We start from the raw sequence: 24,569 nt of genomic DNA on the forward strand, positions 1-24,569 counted from the left end.
AAAGCGGATTTGTTCTAATTTGAAATGTTGCTCTTTGTGCTTACTTTGTCCAAGACTTCCTGACTGGAGGACAGATCATCCTTCATCCAAAACAAACTCTACTTTTCCTTCTAGTCACTGCTTTGCAACTTATCATTACTTCACACACAACAATAACAAATGAGCACGAGTCCCACCATTATCCACAGAGTTTGACAGGTTCCACGAAAAAAGCATAAAAATGAACTAAAAAATTAACATGCATAAATCAATCAACATGTTAATGTTGTTTTATTTACGAGCTGTTACACCTTGTGTGAATGATTGCAAAAGTGACCCTATTTTTAACCAGCATTGATCTGCTGAAGGCCTCCTCTGCACACATTTTAACTCAAAGTCATTAATGTCATCTGTTAGGAACAATTAATGTGAATAGAAAATAATTGCATCAGGGAACTGGGGACTCAGAGGATTTTGTGCATTAATATTCACATGCTGTTGGATTATATACACAGTTTTTCTCAGTTTTGCTTGGCAGGATGGCTAAGTTTGTGCCTTTCCCCCCATGTGCACCTGTACAATAATTCTAGGGCTTTCAGTCTGCATTAAGCCTGGTTTGGTTTAATTGCAGTTTCAATAAAATCCATGATTTATGTGAATGCCTCAGCCAATCACATAAAAAGAAAAAATATCTGCAGTCTTGTTAGTCCTGGGCCAGCACACCATGTAACAGGCAGCATGGATCTGACTCAGGGTCCATTGAAATCAATGCAAATGGACTAAAAAAATAAAACCCAAGAAGTAAGGACTTTGGATCAGGCTCTTTTCACTTTCCCATTAATTCTCTAGGTTTGCAACCTAAGAGACCACATTTACCCCCTCAGCTTGGAGGAACAAACAAATGGTGCAGACTCTGTTAGGTGCTTTCCCAGAGGACTCTGTGAGGGATGCAAACCAGAGATTGTGGAGGCTCTGTGAGTGCCCCATCACCCTGTCCATCCAAAAAGACTGGCCACAGAGGGAAAAAGAATCTGAAGGCAGAAGAGCCTCCACACAGTGTAGCAGTAGCTCTGTGCAGGGCCCTGAAATGCAAGTCACACAGTACCTACACCCAGCTGCTCCCCAGCCTGCTCTCTGGGTACCCACTGCAGAAATTAATCTGCCAGAGAACAAAGCAGGCAGCCATTCCCACAGCCTCTGTTATCTGCATGCTCTGCTTCAGGCTTCTATTCCAGACAATCTAGGAAATTTTTTTAAAAACTTCTAATTATGAATTTGGGAGTCATTTCCCAAGAGTAACTTATTCATCCAGGTTTATTAAGGAGGTACTGTCTGTTGCAGAGAGATTATGGAAAATATTTTCAATGACCAATATTCTGTGTAAATATGTATTATCCAATATATTGTTGAATAGATTAAATAAAATGCTGCAAGCACTCAGTATCCAAGATACTTTTCATTATAAATATTAACTACATCCAGGCTATGTGTTTTTAACATCAGTGATGCCTGATTATTCAGTGTGCACCTTTCAAAGTTCTACCACTAGTATTACTGTCAGATGGTTGTTAAAGATTTAAACTCCAGGTAAAATGCCTGCCCAAAGTCACAGATTCACTGACTTTGTGCATTTGTTCCTCTTGACAATAATTCCAAGTGCATCACTAAGCCACCAGAGAATCCCACGGTTTTCAGAACCAAGAGTCACCAGTGCTATGAACAAGTGGTTTGCAGACAAATTAATTACCTTCTCCAGGGAAACCAGTCACCTGAGATATTTTAGTGGAAGTTACAATAGTCTTGTAGTGGAAGTTACAATAGATGATGACTGGGGACAGCTGAGATGGATGAACATTTATAGGTGAAAATGTATTTTCCCAGAAAAAAAAAGGATTCTAGAAATAGTGCTAAAGGAATTTTACAATTGCAATACTGCCTTCCCGTTTTTCCACTTTCCCATTTTATTACTTAAATGGGAACCTATAAACATCTCAATAAGAGAAACAAAATATTCCCCTACAACATCATCCAAGGAAATTTACTGTTACTTACAGAATACAGAATCTGTGTCAGACATAAGAACAGAAATCAGTCAGAACAGGCAGAAATCAGAAATAATTTTTGATCAGTGATCAATGACAGCCCAGCTGGAAACAGCTCAGGGTTCTGGGGTCCCTCCTCAGCAGCTCAGTGTGACCCTGCACAGGGGTCTCACTGTGTTTGAGTCACTTTTCCCACTGTTGAACTCAGTGACTCTCTAAAACTGCAGTACCGAAGGCAAATCAGCAGATTGAAATGATTAACAAAGAAGGAAAGTGTGTTCTCGAGATGTATAATGTGATTATATTTCTGTATCAAATGAGATCATCACATTGGGAATAGTCCTCCCCACACATATGCAAATAAACTAACAGAGGTGGCCAGAACAATGACTAGCATTAACAAACAGCATAATAAAGTTTGAGGTCATTAATTAAATATAATCACACAGCACTGAAGCAAGTCATCCAATTACAAAAGAAAAGCCTAAGAAAAAATGTTTCTCTTTCATTTACTTTTTCCTTCTCCATTGTTTAATTAAAGAATGGGGAAAACTCTAGCATTTGTTAAAAAAACTCATTAATGATGCATTCAAAATCAAGTAACAGATTGTGCTAACTATGTATCTTGATTGTGATTTCTTCTCAGATACACAAAATGTACTGTGTCCTTTATGGGTATTTTCAGATGACAGTCACATAACTAGATCAAGGAGTTACTGCTGCCTTGAAAATTGTACAGTATTAAAATCACTGCTGATGCTATCGGGACACAAGGCAACAAGAGGCAGCCACTGCACAGAATGACTTCCATGGAAGAGATCACATCAGTTTAAATGAATGCTTCACTATGAAACTGAGGAGTTACAACCATCAGTCCAAGCTATCTGCCCCATTTGTTGGTGCCCTATACAATGATAAGGGGGAAATGAGCAATACTAGAGGTGCTGGGGAGTGTCTGGACCCTTCTGCAAACAGAAAAGCATCAGGATCACTGGGCTGCAGACCTGAAAATCCATATGGGATTGAATGCAGCATGGAATAGGCCAACTTTCTTGTAAAATATCCTGTACTGAGTACTACAGGGCAGGTGTGGACTGAAAAGTTTGTAAAATCCTAGCTTGACTGGACCCATATCTCTCCAGAAAGGGGGTGCTGAGAGGCCAGGGCAAAACAGAGAGGGCTTCTCTGCAGGTGCCTGTGCCCAACAGCAGCAAAGCTCCTCCTTCACCTGTGAGATGATGCAGAAAAGGCAGTGCCCTTTGTGGTTCAATGCCAAGATTAACTCCCGTAACCCACATGAAAAATAAAAACAAAGTAATTGATAATTTAGGTGGAAACCTATTCTATCAAGTGCAATAGGAAATACAATTATCTGGCAGGCAGATAACCAATCCATCAGCCAGCAGGCCAGCTCCCCTCCCCCAGCAGCATTCTTATTAAGACTTTCTAGGAAGATAAAAGAAAGCTTCTACCTGCTGGCACAAGGCAATATTACAGAGACTCCCCTAACCACTGCGCCTCCTGACTCTGTCTCTGCAGAATATCTATCAGCTCCCATCTCCTTTTTAAACATCTAATGGTCTGCAGCATTGCCAGAACAATTTTCAATGAATTATGCCAAAGAGTACACAGCTCTCCAATATTGGATGAGTTAATTGCTATCAAATCAATTGGCTTTGCTTCTCTCACATGAGCCAAAGTCTATCATTCACAAAATTCTCTCTCTAGATACCGAGGAGACATTTTCATCCTGCTGCTCCATGCCAGAGCTGTAAATGTTTGTTTGGTGCGTGTGGCCCTCTCCTGTCTTTGCTGTTTTTCAGGGCATCACAAACCTGAGCAGGCACATTCTGGCCTGCTTCCCTCTGTACCCAGCCACTGAAATTGGGCTGGCAGGGAAAACCTTCTCATTTCCACTGCACCATAAAGGCACTAGGCTGCAGAAGGAAAAAATATTATTAGGCAAAATATTTATATATTGTTAGTTTATGCAGAAGCATAATCTTTCATTAAACAAAATATTGATTTTTGCAGCGCTTGGATACATTTCAGAGGGGAGGTTCAGCTGGAGATGAGAACATCCTGCACCTATCCCACCAAAAGTTATCTACAGTAGAACATGCACTGTTCAAAAAACAAAGTGTGACCTTCTCATCCACTAAACATTCTGGAATTAAGGAGAAAATTTAGTATAGTTAATAAAAAAATAATAAAACCTCCAAAAGTAGAAATCAACTTTTCCTTTAGACAAATAAGACTTTGGAATATATATTAGTATAGTTAATAAAAAAATAATAAAACCTCCAAAAGTAGAAATCAACTTTTCCTTTAGACAAATAAGACTTTGGAATATATATTATTTTGACATATGGAAATTTTGCATTCTAAAGAGAGTAGAACATGTGGTTGTCAACAAAAACCAGCCAAATATGAAGCAAAAGTGAAAGCTGCAAGAAGATGCTTCCAATTTTTAAATTCTAATAATCACCAACATAGGAAATACATTTGCAACTACACACAGTGTACATACAGAAATGCCTGATGTGTTATGGTATATAATTGGTATCACAAAACCAAAAGTATAATAATTATTTTCAGCTCTGGAAGTTATCTATTTAGTAGAAAATTCAGAATTATTTCCTAGTATTCACTTCCTATAAGCAGAATTTCATGGCTAACACTGTTTAGTAAATGAAAACCAGGTCTAGTGAATGGTATCCTTGTCCATGGTAGGGAGGTTGGAAAGAGATGAGCTTTTAGGTCACTTCCAACACAAACCAGCCCACAATTTTATGAAAATTATTCTTTCTCTTAATGTTGCACCATGTTTAACCATTTACAGGACTGGGGCTAAAACTGGAGTGAAAAACTAACACCTTTTGACTGTTTAAAATGCTTCTCCCTTATACAAAGTAATTAGATGTTCATCACTTAGACCTCTTAAAGCTATAAATAAAGCTCTGCACAGGCAGGAACATCCAACTTCTGATTGTAAATGCACGACACTCAGTGAGCTTTTCTATTTCTCTGCTGCTACAGGGTTATTATACAGCGTTGCTACAGGGTATTTTTGGTGGGAGGAAAGGGTTAACACACAGTAGGTGAGCCCCAGGATAACTCTTAAAGTTGGAGGCTTTTATTGATCCTACCCTCAGCTCTTTAAAATACAGGAGACAATCACAAAAGTGCAGCATTGCTCAGTGGTGATAGGAGGATGTGCTGTACATAAGTGAATATTAAAGGATTAGCTTTAAAATGCATTTCAGTAAGCTAAATGAGTTCTTAGTACAAAATTGAAAAAAAAAAAAAAGAAGTTTTTAGCTAGCCCTTAAATTTCAAGTGTGTGGATCTAAATTTTCCATTAATCTAATAAAAATACTTCCATGGAAGTTCTAATTTGATGTTTTCCATCTGTTTTTGTTGTTTTTCCTCCCTACTAGGCACACTTTTCTAAAAAGCCTTTACAGAAGATGCAAGACTTTAAATCCAACTCCAGAATTAAAAGGGGTTTCTCAGTTTGCTGGCAAATCCTCTGGGTGAGTTTATTGAGACTAAGGCAACATCCAAGACAAAGTACAAGAATATGATACTAGGAACATGTGTATGGAAGATTAGGGTGCTAAAAAAAATCAGAAAATCCTGCTAACAAGGCAATTTCAGCACAGAAAGTAAAACAAAGTTTGATTTGTTTGCAGAGTTTCCAAGCTTGCAGCTCTCTGTTACTATTGAGAGATCCAGAGATGGCAAAACTCAGTGAATTAGACCCAAAGTAACTCCAAAGGCAGGAAACTTATATTCTAGGGTATAAATTGGGAGGTATTAAGCAGGCATTTGATGTACAAACACCAATAGCATAATCTCTCTGTATTCTTCAGAGAGTTGACAACATTAATGTAAGGCTAAATTTACTCCTGTTCCAAATCCATAGTTTTATTAATTTTTATAAACTGCTTTAAATAAAAGTTACATTAAAAGACACAAAGTAATCCCCTCTGATCCCATTTTTCATTTTATATGTCTATCGGTGTTTTCAAGCTCTGAGATTCCAAAGTGTTTTTCTCATTTTAATAGCACTATGGTAGGAGTCTGTAAATATTGCAGCAATATGAAAATGAGCTAATTTAATTTCTTAGGAAAATGCATGTATAAAGTTCCCTGTGGTTTGTAATTACTGTAAAGTCAACAGTTTACATCAATGACCCAGTAATCAGCTACTCAGAACGTGAATAATTAATGAAAAAATGTTCTCAACAAGCTTGCAAATGGAAGACTCCTTGGAGTATGGTGAAACAGCCGTGCTGTGACAATATTATGCGCAGGAGAGGAGCCTTTTATTAAGTACATATTTGTATTTTGCCTCTTATTTTTCTAAATGTCTGCCCATTGATCTAGCACTGCTCAGTGTGTCAGCTCCACTGTGCTAAATGAGGGCCAGCACCACGAAGGTGCTGTGAATTATGGCAGCACCAAAGAGTGAAGGGCACATTCTGCACATCCTGACACCTGCTGCTGTTACACTGTTCACAAACAAAACCATTTTGGTTTTAACACTTCAGCGTTGCCAGAAAGAACAACATTATACTGAATTTATACTTTATACTCGGAAACAACTTTATACCGAATTCCTGCAACAGTGAAGAACTATTCCATTAATCTTTTCTGGCATGTCCTACACATGCTATCTATGCTTCAGCAGTAAAAAGGTGGGCTGGTGTTTTATTATTTCACTGTATTTAAAAAATGCTTTAATACAAAAACACAGGAGAAAAGGCTCACTTTTGCAACAGTTATTGCTTTATCAATCCTTTTATGATTAAAAGATACTCACTAATTTCAGCATTTCATACAATGACAGCCAGTGGTATTCCAGGCACAACATAACGTTGGTTGTTGCTTTTGTAATTCCTACAGTTTAAAATCCATTTTCACATTCAGTTTCTGACTATGCCCCAAAATAATCTAAAGGAATTAGGCAGACCTCAGTGAGATTTTCTTATTGACATTTATGTTGATCAGTGTTGGCTCTACCAGAATTGGAATCTACAGATCAATTCCCTTATTAGATTCGTTCTCAATGCTGCCATGATCATTTTATCACAGAAGCTGCTGCCATCAGATGCTGCTTTATCACTCCATAATGGGATAAGCTGAAGCTTTCCTCTGGCATAAAGCTGGAAATAACTGTCTGAAGTCTTTTTCTTTCACAGATTTTCAAAAAATGTCCTAGTTAAATGCATAGGTCTGTTTTAAACATTATTTTCAACTGAATTTACCTAAGCAGCAGTAATTTCTGTCCACAAGGGAATTCCAGTTCTCAGGGTGTTAAACAAACCCCAGTGCTAACTCTGGAGACTGCCTTATTAATCACTTTCTTCTTGCTGAGCCTACGAGCCAGATGACAGAAGAAAAGAGAATGAAGATATGACAGAAAAATAGAAATGGTCTCAGGAACAGTAGGAGTTTTATATGGACACACAAACACACGTGCAAACACTCCAAAATAGCACACACAATACACACACAAGGTTTGTCACAAGTGTTTTATCTGGTTTTGAAAAGATGCAGGGACATGGTATTTTTAGTGAGAGTGGTGTTACAGCTCCTGTTGAGAGAGGAGTTCATCACATTAATTTAAATCTCCGATAAAATAAATTAGCTTTTTTATTGCTAGGTTGAACGGCAGGGCTATGATTGTTATGTATTGCTACAATCTAAGCCTTAATGGCATTTTAGCCCTGTGGTGGTCAAACAGAAACCATTTCAAACCTTCTAAAGGCTATTAAAACATGTGCAGATGTCTGGAAAATTAATACTATTATCTAACACTAACCTTTTTCCTGTAGGAGGAAAAGGAGAGAGAGAAGGCTCAGGAAGATGGTTTAGATCAATACCTGGCAAGCCAGGAGGGCAAGCTCTGTTTCACAGGGAAGTTCATTGGCTGTGAACAGGGGATTCAAGTGAGCAGATTCATCCTTATTTGGATTTCACTGAAATCATTCATTTACTCAAAAAAAAAAAACAACCAAAACCCCCAAACTTAAAAGAGATAGGGATTGTTTTTACAATCCTTCCTCACTGCTGTTTTGCAAGGTCCAGCAATCTAGGCACTGGAAAGGTTCATTCATTTAAATGACAAGAGCACAAATTTGTCAAGGTTAATGTTGAACAAGCCATATTTTCCTTGCCTCAGTATTATGCATTAAAAAGTTACCTCATTCCTCCACCCTCCTTTTTTCTTTTTTCTTTTTTTTTTTCTTTATTGGTGTGTGTAACACTGCTGAAATGTCATGTGGATTGAAATGAGTTTAAAAGTAGGAGGAGAGTTGCAAGAACTACTTTTATTGTTAGTTTAAGCCTTTTTTCATACTTATTTTCTCTCCAACTCTAATGCATTGTTTTTGTCTCTGACAGAATAATTTCTAATAAGAAGAGACTTTTTTTCTTGAATACCTGGATACAAGGTACTTGATTCTATTCCTTTTCCTCAAAGCACTTAGTTAAAAGTATGATTTAGAAAGAATAAGTGGGTAGATTCCCAGCTGGTAGGAATGATTGGCTTCACTTCTACTGAAATGAAAAGAAAAGAATTTCTGCCAGGACAGGAATTACCCCATAGGCTTCCCAAACTTCTACTGCTTTTCAGAAATAAAGCTTCTAGATGGTCATAAATATGCATTTCTAGTGGGATTTTGTGACTGTGTTGACAGGGGTCCAAGGAAGAGGGAAGAGATGAGGATCTGACTCCATGTTTCAGAAGGCTTGATTTATTATTTTATTATATAAATTATATTAAAACTATACTAAAAGAATAGAAGAAAGGATTTCATCAGAAGGCTAGCTAAGAATAGAAAAAGAAGGAATGAATAACAAAGGCTTGTGGCTCAGAGAGTCTGAGCCTGCTGAGTGTGATTTTCCATTAATTACAAACAACCACATGAGACCAATCCCAGATGCACCTGTTGCATTCCACAGCAGCAGATAATCAATGTTTACAATTTGTTCCTGAGGCCTCTCAGCTTCTCAGGAGGAAAAAACTTAAAGAAAGGATTTTTAATAAAACATGTCTGTGACAGTATTTCATTCTTGGAAGTCCCAAATCTGACCACAAGACCTCCAGATGGCACTTCAAGTTCTTCAAGGTTTATCCTGATAACACCAAAATCTCAGGCCTTGTGTAGGACCCAGCACAACCCAGGAGACCTGATGATCTCAACAAGCAGCTCAAACCTTGGCTGTACCCTTCTGGAATCCCACCAACCCACTCTGGAGGGATGAGAAACCTTGGAATGACCTCAGCACCATGCAGGCTGGCCATGCAGGCCAGGTAAGGCTGAAGCCCAGGTGAGGAGGGAGAGCTGGTGCTGGTACCAGCAAGGAGGGGACATGGATGGCCTGAGGACACAGCCTGCACTGCCCATGCTCATCTGCACCTCCCTCCTGCTGCCCCAGCCAGCAGGAGCACCAGGAGATGGAAAATGCCAGGCACAGCTGCAGGCAGGAAAGGCTCGATACCCTACAAGCATTATTTAGGACCTGAACCAGCCTTGGCACAGCTAGGGCTAGGCCTGGCTTGGGATGGCATGGGAAAATCCCCTCTCCTGGCCCAGGTTGGGAGTTTTGCCTCTGGCTCAGGTGGTTCAGAGCTGCAAACCTCTCAGCAGCTGTCTCTGCTCAGGAGAAGCTGTGCCAGCCAGCCCCTGACTAGGAACCTGTGCCCTTGTGAATTGATCCCTTTCTCACTGTGGATAAAAGCAGGGCTTAAGGAGGTATTACACAGGAATTTCCAAAGGATCAGCTCCCATTTTGGCAGTAGCTAGATTTTTACAAGAGCTCAGCACAATGCCTGAGCTCTTGAAAGTCTGGTCCCATGTGAATGAAGGACCTGAAGACCTAAATGAAAGGTTAAATCCATTTGTTATTCCCCCAGGAGCAAGTACCAGGTGACAGGGCAGAGTACACCCATATTTCTAATTATTGTCAAGATCTCCTAGAGATCATTTAGTCAAATAAATCTAAGTGAGCCTCTAAAACACAGTGCTAATCTCTGATTCATGCTCACACTTGCAGCATCTATAATTCATAATAATTGTGCCTAGTTCTGTGTCTGTGCCTGCATCTACTGTACAGGAAAAGTACACAAGGCTTATTTAGAGAAAAACAGTTAATAGCAAATAACAGAAATTTAAAAAAATGATTGAGCATTTCTGCTTTTAAAATATAACTGAATATAAAAATTTAGGACTAAAACACTACAAAATTAAATAGCTCATTTCTGAAATTGTATACCAGAAAGATGAGCTGAAGAGTAGGAGTATATTTGAGATTTTTTTTTTTTTAAAGCGCTGCTATTAATTCATGATGCCATTACTTTGGCAGTCTGTTTTCCATACTTCTAATGCAGTAAGATGGAGTTTAATTCATAATGTGGAAGATGCCCTTGTGATGAACACAGGACACAGACAAATCACTGCCCCTTCCTGCACCCAGACACTGCTTGGTGACTAATGGAACACAGGCTGCCCACATCTAGAGAAAGAAAGGAGCAGGGATGCAGTCTGAAGATGCTAAAAATACAGAAAAACTCCAGGCTGTCAGTATCACATTGTTAAAGATTTAATGACAAAGGTAACTTTTCCTTTCAGCTCGTCCTTATCAAGAGAGATTACAGATGGTAATTTAAGAGTTAAGGCACTAATGGACTCTTCAGTTTCACTGAGCACCTCGTGCTGATTTTATCTTGCAATACAGTATTTCACATTCTCAGCGAATCAACAGAGATTTAGTCAATAGTGCCACGGCCTTTGGATGAGAATTTGAATCTTACCAGTATCCAAACTATCATTAAAGAAGATAGGTCATTTGGGAAACAAAGGAGAGCATTAGTGAAATTCAATACTAAAAGATGGGGTTGCTTCCTTAGGTGTTTTATGATTCATTATGAGTAACATTTTATTCTAATTATCAACCCTTTCTTCTATGTGCAGTATCTGTGAGAATGTATAAAAAATATAAAGTATATCAGAGGAAAATTATTTTTTCCATAACAGATGGCAACAGAAAATACCTATTGAGTAACCTTATGTGCTTCAACCCACTTAGCATAATGTTAGTTTGTTTCATTTGATGGAATGTGTAATTTTACATTACTAGCAATTCACTCTGGCCTGATATAATCTGAACAGTTGAAATGTTATGAAGCAGATCACTTACTGGCACACCTACTTCTCAGTAAAAAGAGCCATGATTCTGTATTGCTTCACATCTTCAAAGTGCCACTGCACTTAAATAACAGTAACAAAACCACAGCAATAAAGTAAAATATGAATGAGGTTTTATATGTATTGAGTGTAATAACAGATGAAATTCATCCTCTATTATTTGTTTCATATATGCTTTTGCACAGTTATCCTTTCTTTAAATCTCAAAGTTTTAAGAAAATAAAAATGAACTACATACTTGGCTCCATTAGCACGATAAAAGGAAAATCATAGATCTATAATAATAAAGGTTATAATTCTGTAGTGCTTTAGAATTTCAATAGATTCCCATTTTGTCACAAGACAGAGTCCTTTAAATCTTGGAATTAATTTTATACATTCTTTTGCTATTCCATTTGAGAGTTACAGAGTGTGAAATATGCTGAGATGATGAGAAAACAATTACCTGCACACCTGTTGTTTGAGCACACATTTAAGCAGGATTTTCAGAGGTTGCTATTTTATTCCACTATGAAATCCAAAAGGGGGGAGGCTTTAAAAGCTGACCTGATGATATGAACTTGCACTTTTCTATGTAACACGTGGCTTGTAGGTACCACATCACAAACTGTGATAACACTGGAACTAATCCATGCTAATTTTTGCTATCAGAATGTCTATGATATTTTTTTTTCCATTTAGAACGGAAATTTGAATGAGCGACTCTTGGCTCAAATACAACTACTATAAATTAAAATAAATAAATTGCAAACTGCAAAACCAGAAACATATCAGACAGCACATGGATGTGCTGGTCACACAAAACAGAAACATATGAGTAACGCAGAGTTTTCACAAAGTTCACAACTAGTCTCTAAGCAGCCTCTGTACTTACACTTGACCATTTATGGAGGGATTCACATGGAAAGTTGCTATTAAATCTTGTTAATATATTTAACCATCAGAGCAGGCTGAAAGAGCAGCCACAATTTCAGCATTACTATAGGTTAAATATAACTACATGGAATAAAAAAGCATGTCTTTTTAATGTTTATTAAGAGGGAAGCACAGGACAGGTTTGGAAAGGATTACAGCAATATTCTTTCCTATTGCGGAATTACTTCCTTTTTAAAATTTATTTCCATATGTAATACCTGGAATGAAGGAAAAAAACATGAACAATATTCTTGGACTTAATTACTCTGTCCACAAACTTACTTAGGGTTTCAAATGCCATATTGGATTCCTGCCATCATGTGTCTCATCACTGATAATAAAAATCTATGCATAGAATAAAGAAAAATTGTTGGTTGACTCAGTGTCAGTTGCTTATTTTTCCTTGTCTAAAAATTGGCAGCAAAATCTCGCTTTTGTTGTCCAGGCCTGTCACATCAGTACAGCCCCACCATTCTCCTGACATGTGCTTACTCTCTTTGCTCTTGAATAATGCCTTCACATTTCTTCAAAACTTGAAAAATATTGCTCTCCTCAGTCAAAATCATTCATAAATACTTCACCAAGGATCACTTGTGACTTTCCTGAAGATTATTTGCTCATTTGATTTGCTGGTTTTGCTACAGCTGTAGCAATTTATTTTTATCAGGATAATGGAAATGGCTCATTTTTAGACTCAGTAGCTGAAATTTATCTATTTAAAATTGTATCACAGAATGTCATGTTTGTGTTGACATTGGTTTTCTGTGGAACCTCTCCAGGCTAGTTAAAATACTTGGACAGAGGAATGCTGAGCAGCTGGGGGTAATTTTCTCTTAACTGCATTATCATTCTCATCAGATCTACATGCCCTGGGAGCTTAAGTTAATGCTTTGATTTTGTTTGAGAGCAAATTGGTAAGAATTGAATTGCTGAAGTAAGGGACAGCAGTCTGACAAGAAGGTAAATCACCAAAACACAAATTACTGATGGAGCAGGACTATCAGGTTGGTTGCTCTAAGCTCCTCGTACTAAAATATTTTCTCCACTGACCCTCTCACTGTACTTTGCTTTACTCTGGTCTGTTGTGAGGGATCTTGCCCTACCTCTCCTTTCATTCCTCCATCTCTAACAAACATTTTTGTGTTCCTTTATCAGCCTGCCTATTTGGGAGCTCCTTCCAGGGCTGGCTGCATGTCAGATACACCACCAAATTCTTTCAGGTATTGTGCTGCTGCTGCTGTGCATTCAAAACTAGAAATTATATGGCTTAAGGAGATGAGGTTGTTTCTCCATAAGGGGGATGTTTCCTTTCTTTCTCTCATCACTGATTTTTTGGTCACCCACTTATCTAACCAATTGTCTCTCCTAAATATTTTATTTCTGTAATATTTCTCCAGCATCTATTTGGAGCTGCAAACGGGGCAAGTAATAAATATGGTTTATAATGTATTATTACATGTTGATGATTTAAGCTGAGATGAAATACAGACATTCAAAGTTTTATATTTCTGTCTTCTCAGATATTATTGGTGAGGACATGGAACAAACAGTAATTAGATAACAGTTTACTGATCTAATACAAGATTGGAAATAATGACATCACCATCCTCACATGAAGAATGTTCTTTTATTTGTTGTTAAAAGTCTCAAAAAAATTGAGTGTTCCATACTATATCACTGTCCTGATTCCTGATATACAGAAGCATTCTTACAATTTCTCATGGCTGCAAGGCTGGAGGTTGATGAAGACCCTGGGGCAGGATCTCCATGACTGTCACTGTGCACTTTGGCAGCCTTGACCTGCAGGATTAATCCAGCAAGGCAACGGCCTGAAATCTTTTGAGCACCATAAATAGAGTAAAATCCACTCTTACACTTCTTAAAAGGGGTTCTGCTAGCAATGTAATTCTTGGATAAAGGTTAATGTACTAGTTTAAACTTAATATATCTCAAACATGCTTTACATTTAAGTGATCACCTTCTTCTCTGTTGATACAGCCCTGGAGATTGTCTTAACTTGCAAGCATTATTTAATTACTGCTGAAGAAATCAGCAGATCTGGAATTAATTTCTCCTTCAAGCCAATCCTGATTTCTGAGTAAGGAAATATTCACTACAGATGCTGCCACAACTTATTTATGTTGATATGTTTACAGAGGAGAAAAGGACAGAGTTTGTTGTGGAGGTGGAACTTTCCTGAAGATTTGCAGAAAGGAGTGCCCTGACAATCTGATGGAAACAGAGGAATAAATGTGAAATAAGCAAATAAGCAGGTCAGCTGCAGGACTTTCACAACTTGAAAAACAATTTGCTGATTTGGTATCGAGTCTGCCTGCTCCCCTGAGAGCCTGCAGGCACCTGACTTCTGTGAGAAGGAAATCCTACTGCTGCCCAGCATATAGCAACACTGAAATGTACCTTGGAATGCTGAAAAACTGTTCCCTTAACAGTGTGTGACACCTTTAGCTTTCATTTCCAACCCTCAAACACACCTACTCTCTGAAACACTTAGATATTACACAGATCTCATTGCTGTAAAGCAATGCAACTTCACTTTTAACCTCCTGCGTTCAGACCTCATCATCCCTAACGATGGCTGCACCAGAGGTCAGGCTCTGAGCCCAGACATTCCATCTCCTTCTGGCAGCTCTTAGGGCTGTTAAGTGCCCTCTTCTCCTTCCCATATATAATAATGTCTTTGGTGCAATTTACCCCTTCCTGCTAAGCTGTGCAAGGCTCCATCACAGCCTGCATGGCCACACTCTGTCTTGTACATCAGGTTTTTTACCAATGCAGTCATCACAAAGTAATTATTATTTACCTTGGCCACCTGAGAATTCAACATTGTGGTGTAGAATTTGAGGCAAAATTTTAGGTGTGAAATTAAGCAGTGTGGATGGTCCGTGAGTAATAAATATAAGTAATTCAGCCAGAGAAACACAAGAAGAAAATAAATGCTTCAGGAAACCTCCCTGCTTGGTTCTGGGTTTGAGAAAGTAGAATTTTTATGATGGAAATAAAATGGCAATGAAAATATAGTTTAAGATCAGGGATATTGTAAATCTTATGATTAGAAATATTATTTTATACTTTCCCAACTATGAAAATTTTATTACTTACTTAATCAAATAAATCAACTCAATAAATTTTGCTGCTTGCCACTTTTTTATCCCTTTCCACTGAAAAATCCTGCATAGTTTATTAAAAATCCTCATGACAACAAATTTCTGGGTGAAAAGTGAAAGCAAGACTTCTCCCATGGGAACAATTCATCTAGCAAACATCTTGAATTTATGTAAACAGAGCTACATGATATTAAAATTTTTTAAAAGAGGGATATTTATAAGAAGGCAACCCCTGATCCCTGTCTTATTTCTTTCAGCATCCTCCTGTAAATCACTTCCACAGATTTCTCTCTTCATTTCTAATTGGTTTTCCTCTACTCAGTTTTAAATCTTTGACTATTATCCCCAGCTCTTTGTCCCACTTGCAGATGAAGAACAAGGTGGGTCACTAAAATGGAGCTCCTGGTTTTCTTTCCCAGCCCCTCTTGCTATGACAGGCAGAATTTAATATCTTTTTAGCAACCACATTAACAGAGGAAAATGAAGGCTGCTTTGGCAGAATTTGCTCTTTTGTGCTAGGTTTTAACTATAACTGTTGCTCTTTCTCAGATGGTGCTGACACAAAACACTTTTCCAAAGCTTCATCATTTTAAAAAAAGCTGTTTCAGAGTATTACAAAATAACAATAATGAAAAAAAAAAAAAGTAATCAGCCTTCTCCTTATTTATCTATTCTAGTACTGCCTCTGTAAATCACACACTTCAGCAACAAAGAATGCCCCCACAAAGAGAGGGTAGCTCTTAAAACTGTCTACAATATCAGAGGTGAAGAGAAAAAAGCTTGAATTGTCTTTTTATCCTCCTAAAATTTTGCATCAGAGACTGCATTACTTATCTTTTCATGACAGGAATGAGACAGCATCTGTGTCCCTCCCTGCAGGCAGTAAGCACACCAAAATTCCTGGGAGCAGAGAACTTGCATGGCAACACACACAATCACAAACTCAACACATTTTGCTTCAAATTAGGGGTTTCAACTTCCTAAGCACTTACACTTTTTGTAAATGCATGAAAAAGTAACGCTTTTAACACCTTTTCTACAGTGCAGGATTCCTGGGGCAGTCATGGAAACTGTACTACATGAATTTAATTTTTTTTTAAATTGGTAGCAAGCAAAATGAGTGTTTCTTTTGAACTGTGTGAGAAGCATGAGCCAAACCAACACGGTGGAATTGGTGTGGTGTGCAGGCCAAATTTAAAACATTTGTACCAATCCATTCACTAGAAAAAAAAAGTGAATGATCTGATATCTAAGACATGTCAATCATGAATTATCTGTTTGGAATCATACACACAAAAACCTAGGGCAATGGTGAAATATACACTTACCTTTCATTTTTTCTTTAAAAAAGAAATCTATATTTCTCTTGAAATTTGAGAAACCAAAATGTTTACAGTTTAAAAATAAGCTTACTCTGTAATACAAGAGTCTCCTCATGTCAAATATGGAATAATTTTATGCTGATATACAATGAAATCACAGGAGTTGATATGCAGAAAAAGTAGCTAACATTATTTAATTTTAGCTAGTGCCCTCTACCATGGCACTCTACAAAATTTGTAGTTTTGCAGAGTGTGGCTACTCCTAGGATGAGGTCAACATTAAATAAAATTGAACTGTATTGTATCAGGGGGTACAGGAAAGGTGAGAACACCCCATGCCCCCAACTCCAGTCAGCAGAATTTGCCCATTCCCTTGATTGGGGTTATGATCTAACAGGAATGTCCTTAAGCACATATTTATAAATTTTCTGTAGAGTGACACATTTGAACCAATATTTACCTCCTGCTCTAAACCTGGGCTGTGTGCACCTCCAAGAAGACAAAATGCAAACTTTTCTTTAATTTTATGCAGGCACACCACAGTATTTGCTCAGTTTCAGCCCTAAGAAAACATCCTTCTTCAGATGTTGTATTTCAAGACAGCAGGATCACAGACTACATGTCATTCATTCAAGTCTGGAGTATGATTAGAGGATAATTAAAATTCTGGAAATTCACAGATTTCCTGTTTGGTTTGGATTTTTTTTTTTTTTTTTTTTTTTTTTTTGTAAAAAAGGACATATGAAGAGTCTTAGCAGAAGTTCTTCCTTTTCTTACATACACTGCCACTTGTTCTCTGGGATTTTTTTCACCTAATGAGTTAAAACCTTTTATAGCAAGAGAATAGACATAGCAGCAAATTCTGCTCCAGGGAGATCTGGACTTTCTGAATGAACTCAATTCCCTTTTGTCCTCAGCCAGTAATGACAAATCAAGAGAAAAGGGGGGAAAAGAAAATCTATGTACATTTGTTCCTGCCAAACTGTGCAAGAATGATGTAAAATAATTTTAATCCCTCAGGGAAATGTGTTAGATCATTTGGTTCTTTAATGCACCTGGTGCAGGTTCATTCTTTCAACTTTTTTTCAGAGCTGCTGCACAATCCAGTCTCAAGGATCTCAAGCCAAAGTGTTGATCCCACTTTTCAGATGCTATCCAACACTTGTGTAGCATTCCCAGAATAACCTGGTTTTATTGTTGCCACACAAGGAACTGGGAATAGGAACTGCATCTGCAATAATGAATGTGCAGCATGTGACTTCTGTGCAAACAAACCCCAAGCTGACATCAGCTGGAGTCAGACCCTTTGGAAACAGGAAAAAGAAAGAAAAAATCACCCCAAACTGGGAAGAAGGAGCAGCTGATGAGACTGTCAAAAGCAGAAGAGAGCAATGAAGATCCATGCTGTGGTGGATGTGTCAAAACAGTGAATGGATAAATATATATATATATAAATATATATATATATTTATACATGTATATATATATAAAACATTAGTTGTAATATATAATATTAATTATAATATACAATATTAATATTAATACAATATATTTATATATAGATATGTCTATAAATCAGACCTCTGTGCGATAGAGGAGGTCCTGACCTACCTGATCTAGCAGCACTCAAATCAACACAAAAGCAAGAGAGGAACAAGAGCCTGAGGAAAACTCAGGAACCCAGATCCCTGTGATGGTGACTGGCATCACCCTGCCTGTGCTTTAGAGCTCCTCAGTAAGTATAAAATTTGCCCTCAGCGTGCAGATTCCCTTGCCTTTACCATCAGCTGTGAGCAGACTGATGTGTTTCTGCACAAACCCAGCTCTGTGCTAGGTTTCTGTGTTTCTGCACAAACCCAGTTCTGTGCTAGGTTTCTGTGTTTCTGCACACACCCAGCTCTATGCTAGGTTTCTGTGTTTCTGCACAAAATCCATCTTTTTGCTAGGTTTCTGTGTTTCTGCACAAAATCCAGCTCTGTGCTAGGTTTCTGTATTTCTGCACAAACCCAGCCCTGTGCTAGGTTTCTGTGTTTCTGCACAAAATCCATCTTTTTGCTAGGTTTCTGTGTTTCTGCACGAACCCAGTTCTGTGCTAGGTTTCTGTGTTTCTGCACAAACCCAGCCCTGTGCTAGGTTTCTGTGTTTCTGCACAAAATCCATCTTTTTGCTAGGTTTCTGTGTTTCTGCACAAACCCAGCCCACCCTGAGCAGAGTCAGCAGCCTCAGCTGTTGTGCAACAGAGCAAGAGCCACATTTTCCTCTGAGTTAGAGATGCAGAGCAGTGAGGGTTTAAGATACACATTTAATATCACTTATGTAGCTGACACGTCCTGCAAGTTCTAATTAGTTCTCATCTGCTGTTCTCCTAGCTCATGGTCGGATTTGTTGGAACTTCTGCAAAGCAATTCTTCTGCAAAAGGATGACAAAGAGATGGGTTCATTCACAATAACAGACATTGCCAAATGAAGAAGGATACTGGAACATCTCTTAGCATTCCAGAATGGCAAATGAGTGAGACATGGGTCAATTGGTTTCTCAGCTACATCCTCCCATAAAACATTGGCAAAAAAATCACTCTAAGCCTGCGAAGATGTACTCAAAGCCTTGCAAGTTAGCTGAAACCAGGACAGTATCACATATGGCAAAAGTTAAATAAATGGGCTGTCTTCTCACAGGAAATTACACTGTTCACCATCGAGCAGGATGTTAAGGAATACGAGCTTCTCCCCTGCAGAGGGATAATGAACCCATATCATTCCATTTATCATAGGAAGAATCATCTAAAAAAGTAAGTTACTCTGCAGGTGTGCTCCTCTCTCCAGATTTCCATGCAATATCAGAGCTCACTGGCACACATTTTCAGTTTCAATGGGATCAGAGTACAGATAACAGTTATTCTTCTAATATATTAAATCTATCAACTGTCATTTCCCACTTACTGACACAGCCTTGGAAAGAAGAGAAGTATTTTATAATTTTAAGAAATATAAAGCTCATAGCTTGCTTCCTACAAAGGCCATTTCCTACCTGAAGGAGGAGGTCAGAAGCTGGTTTGACTTTCTGCTGGAAAAGCACACTTAAAGTTCGATTCTGTTGTTCCAGATCAAAAACTCTCATTTTCAGCTTTATGCATTCCTCCCTCAGACCCTGCAGCACAAGGAAAAACAGTAAGATTAGAAAGCAGGTAACAGAAGGACATAAAAACTCTAATGATATTAAGAAGAAACAAACACACAACTTTCAAAGTAGTATAAATCAGAAAAATGTGCTACTTCATTTTCTCTGGTCCTCTGATCATCCATTATAACATTAAAGAAAATCTTGTCATGAAGAACAGTAGCTACCTGGCACCTCCATTCAGAGTTTTCTGTTAGCATAAAAATGACTTTGCTAGCAATGTGTTCCATCCTGCAGCTGACACAAAGCATAAAGCAGCAATTAATAAATGGATACTGTAATAAGCATGAGATGAGTATAATGCATAAGCTACACCAACTGAGCTGGGGAAGGATCTGGGGCACAAATCTGATGAGGAGCAGCTGAAGGAGCTGGGGATGTTTAGCCTGGATAAAAAAAGGCTCTTTTCACTCTCTACCACTCCCTCAAAGGATGTTCTAGCCAGATGGGCACTGGTCTCTTCTCCCAAGCAGCAACTGATAGGACAAGAGGAAATGGCCTCTGGAATGGCCTCCAGGACAGCTTTAGGTTGTACATTAGGAAAAATTTCTTATGGAAAGGGTTACCAAGCACTGGAACGGGAGGTGGAGTCATCACCCCTGTAGGGATTTAAAAGCTGAGTAGATATGGCACTTGGGGGCATGGTTTGGTGGGCTGGGCACCACTGGCTTAATGGTTGGACTTGATGATTTTAAAGGTCCTTTCCAATACAAGCAATTCTATAATTCTATGAAAAAGATTTAAAATTGGCCATTAGAAGCAGAGGTGGAGTGTAAAACCAGTCAAGCCAAGCCAATAATGTCAGATACAGCTAATTATCTATCTATCTATCTATCTATCTATCTATCTATCTATCTATCTATCTATCTATCTATCATCTCTGTCTATCTATCTTCAGTGTAAAACCTGCTTTTCCTGGTCACCTGAAGGAACTCAGGATTCTGTTACAGAGAGGATCTAGGAGACAGTACAGACACTGAGCTTTTCAGCAATATTTTGTGCAGCTGCCCTCTCTTTTGAGGTAAGAGAGCTTCACAAACCAGGAAAGGTAGCCTCCTAATAAAGATTACATGTAAAAATAATAAGCTGCAGCCATATCTTGGTTGTTTTGTTTGGTTTTTTAATTTACATCTCCAAAATACTTACCATTACCTAAATTTAGGCCATTTGCTGCCCTGTGGTATTGCCTAGCTCATATTACTTTCCACCATATGAAGGTGGAGAAGCAGGCCTCAGCACCCCCATATGCTGTCCTGTCAATACCATTAGCAACATGATGACCTGGCTTGATGAGAAAACAAGTCAGAGGGGAAAATTTTACTCAGATGTAGCTTAAATTCTTGCCTACAGTTGCTCTAGTCTCTGCTCTAACCAGCACTGAGGTTATAAGAGGTGAACACACAATAAAATATGTTCATCTCGAGACTCCCAGAAAACTGTAAACATCTTTTTATGCATATGTATCAGATTTTTTATGCATATGAACACTGGGTGAATGCAGTTGTTCTCTCCTGATGGTTTTATAGCATTTGTTTTAGGTGGCTGTCAAGTGGCTGTTCAGTTGAAATTGCAAGAGCCTTCCAACACAACCCTCAAAAAATCTCGAGGCTGATGATTTCTAAAGCCCTGAAGCTTTGCTTCCTGTCAGTGATACCTCTTATACCTGGTATTGCACAAGAATCTCCATTAGTAATAGAGACTGCAAGCATCAAGACCCATCATTATCTGTCTTTCACAAATCAGAGAATTTAAAGCTGAGCCTTGGCTGTTATAACAGTGCTTAACATTTCAGGACTACTAAGGGCACTGGACAGGAAAAATGATTCACAGAAACTAACAGTGTAGAAAGAAATTAAATCTTAGCAAGGCCTCTGCCCAAAACCTTCCTATCTTACAGTATTAAAACCATAAGATTTATGTTTCAAACTTCAGAATTTCTGTAAAAAAGTGAAATATAAGATAGTAGATTACCCACCCAGATGCTATAAACCCTGCCAGTGGTAATGCCACACATAGCCCAGAGGAGAAATGAGGCACATAAAAGCAGCAGTATTCTGATAAAATAAAGTCTGAGTTTAGAAACTTGCAGTCCTAAAATGACCAATTAATACAACTATCAAATGTCTGAAGAATATAATTCCTCTCCTGTGGGCAAAACAACTAGCTATTAAGGTAGCAATCTCCCAAATATTTTAAGTACTCCTAGGGTTTCAGTACAGTGATATCTGAGCATCTCTGTGGTCTTGCTTCATCTCTTCAGTGTGAACCAGACTCACTCTTCTCCAAAATGGGATCCAATGCCCTCAGCAGAGGTTCCAGAAAAACACTGCTCTCCCTCTGAACATGCTTCTTTCTGCTTTAATTAATGCTTAATTCAATTATTTTTTCATTTAACTGATGAAAATGGAGATATGGCTTTCAGATAGAACCTAGAGTAAAAAAAGTCATCTCCTGAATACACTCCTATGGAGGAGATTACAATGCAAGAAGTAGATACACAAGTCACCAAATTATTCAATTGAATGGTTTAGCTCAAATTTCAAACTGCTGATTCAGGTCTTACATGGAAAAAAAAATAAAATTAAAAAATCCAGTTCTCAGCAGTCCAAGCAGCTCATGTTATATGACAAGTCTTTCAGTGGAAAGAGAAAGAATGGATGTATTCAGTATTATAGCATACAGGTTTGCCTCAGTTAATTTTGTGGGATATCTGACTTCTTAAATTTCCTAGAGGCAAAATTTTCTATTATTAAGTGGTGGAAATCCATAGAATTTTGCTACATAAAATTGTGAAATTATGCTGCATGGCTAACTCAGCACAAATTCAATTTAACATCGTTCCTCCAGTCACATCAAAATAAAAAGTCTCTCATGTTAGAGAATTTCTATATGTATTGTAACAAATTACATACTTGAAAAGGGAACATTTAAGACTGTAATTCCATTTCAAGGATTGAGTGACATTGACAAATCACTCAAGCTTTACTCACTCAATTTGTGTCACCAGAATCTCTCCGTGGGATCGCAGTCTTTGCACATCCCGGCAAGCACACAGCGCTCTACTCCTTCCATTACAGCTTGTACTTCATTTAAGTGAAAATTAGTCCTTGAGGGATGATTTCAAATTCACAGCCAAGCCCACGCAGTGTGTGCTACTGTACAAAACCACTCTTCTCCCTTTTGTGAAAGCTCTCAGCTTTCTCCATGTCTTGCTCTGCTCCTGACGGGTGTTATCTCTCCGTGGCATGACTGACTCTGCCTCACTGCTCAGCTGCATGATGGCAGATTTATCTGTTTACCAGCCACTATTTGGGTTCTGATATCTACCCTTTGGGGACTGGTGTGAGGAGTGCAATTTCCTCTTTATTGTACACCATTGTGTTCCTGTCTTTTCTTATAAAAGGACTTGTATGAACGGTGTCAGGAGCACTATACATTTAATATTCATTAGCATTTAGAAAAGTACCCTCTTTCCTCTTTCTATGGATATTAAATTAGCTGTTATTACTTAGTAATAGGTAAGCAGCTGTTAAATCCCATCAACCCTAAGTAAATCACTTTATTAAATGTATTTGGATCTGTTTTTATTGTATCCTTAGGAACTCCTTGGTTCCTATGGGTTTGGAAGGATTAATTACTGAGGAAATATGTAGTCATCAAAATGTCTGACACCTTTGCAAAGGAAATCAGCAAGCTCCTCTCTCCATTTGGGAAACCATCAAAAAATTCCCAAACTAGAGAATAATATATTGAGATTAACCCTCTGGTGAGTATTTCACCACATACGGTTTTATAGTCCAAAATGTGTATGAGGTTTTTGTGTATATTAACATGAAAAAATACCTCCATTTCCATTTAAACTGTACTGAAACACATATTTGGGATTTTTTTAGAAAATACCTCAAGTTATATTTCTAGCAGGTGTCACAGGAACAGCCCTGCAGTCCTCAGATGATGCACAGACCCTACTCCTACGTGTAAACAGAGATGCAGAGCACAGACAGCAGCAGGGCCAACTTCCCTGGATGTTGTGGCTTTCACAAATCACCTCAGGTGCTGGAAGGCAGTATCCCTCTTCCAGGGTAAAAACCTTTGCTGTACATGTAAAAATCATGGGATGAGCAATGATACTTTCAACCCAGCCTGTCCCCTCTGCCCCCAGTCTTCCCTTTGCAGGGAATTCTGAATGATGCCCTGCTGGGCAGAATGATGCCCATAAAGCGAGGCTTTGTAGCTGGTGCTCAAAAACTATTTGCATCTAGAACACTTTTGTGCATGTGGCAAGAGTTTTTTTGATTATTTTAACTTTGTGTTTTGTGCTGCATTTGAAGAACATTATTACTTGTCCTGTCATTAAGTGTAGACAAGACAGTTTATATTCTCCTTTGCACTATCTGCTTTAAAAGACTGCATTTATGTCTCTTTCCGAATCATCTTTTTACAACTTAATGATCCAAAGCATTTTAATAATGCCACATCCATCAAGTGGTCTAGACCTCACAAAGAATCATTCCATGAATATTGAAATGCTCAGAGCTGATTGTTAAAGAACTTTATATTTTGTTTGTCTTTCCCTCTTTCTCTCCCTGACAGAATGAAATCATGGAATCATGTTTAACTCAAAGACCACTTCAGAAAATTGGAATTTCAGACATGACTTCATGCAGAACAGATCTCTGTAGAAGCCACAGTGAATCTTTTCATTGTGCCAGGTTTGCAATTATCCTACATGTATTTTTCCTGTGCAGTACTTCCCCTGCTTACTGAATGTGTGAATGTAGTTTAAAAAT

The 24,569-nt window shown here is 38.2% G+C and overlaps 1 protein-coding gene across 1 annotated transcript in view; it reads right to left on the bottom strand.

Annotated features, from left to right (window-relative positions):
• NCKAP5 (NCK associated protein 5) overlaps positions 1 to 24,569 on the bottom strand; it is a 368,935-nt gene that overhangs the window by 63,190 nt on the left and 281,176 nt on the right. Inside the window, exon 10 of the mRNA XM_058028292.1 lies at positions 19,630 to 19,749. Within this exon, the coding sequence (XP_057884275.1) occupies positions 19,630 to 19,749 (120 nt within the window). The remainder of the gene's footprint in view (positions 1 to 19,629; positions 19,750 to 24,569) is intronic.

This window comes from Melospiza georgiana, chromosome 7 (genome assembly GCF_028018845.1).
Source record: "Melospiza georgiana isolate bMelGeo1 chromosome 7, bMelGeo1.pri, whole genome shotgun sequence".
Lineage (NCBI taxonomy): Eukaryota > Metazoa > Chordata > Aves > Passeriformes > Passerellidae > Melospiza > Melospiza georgiana.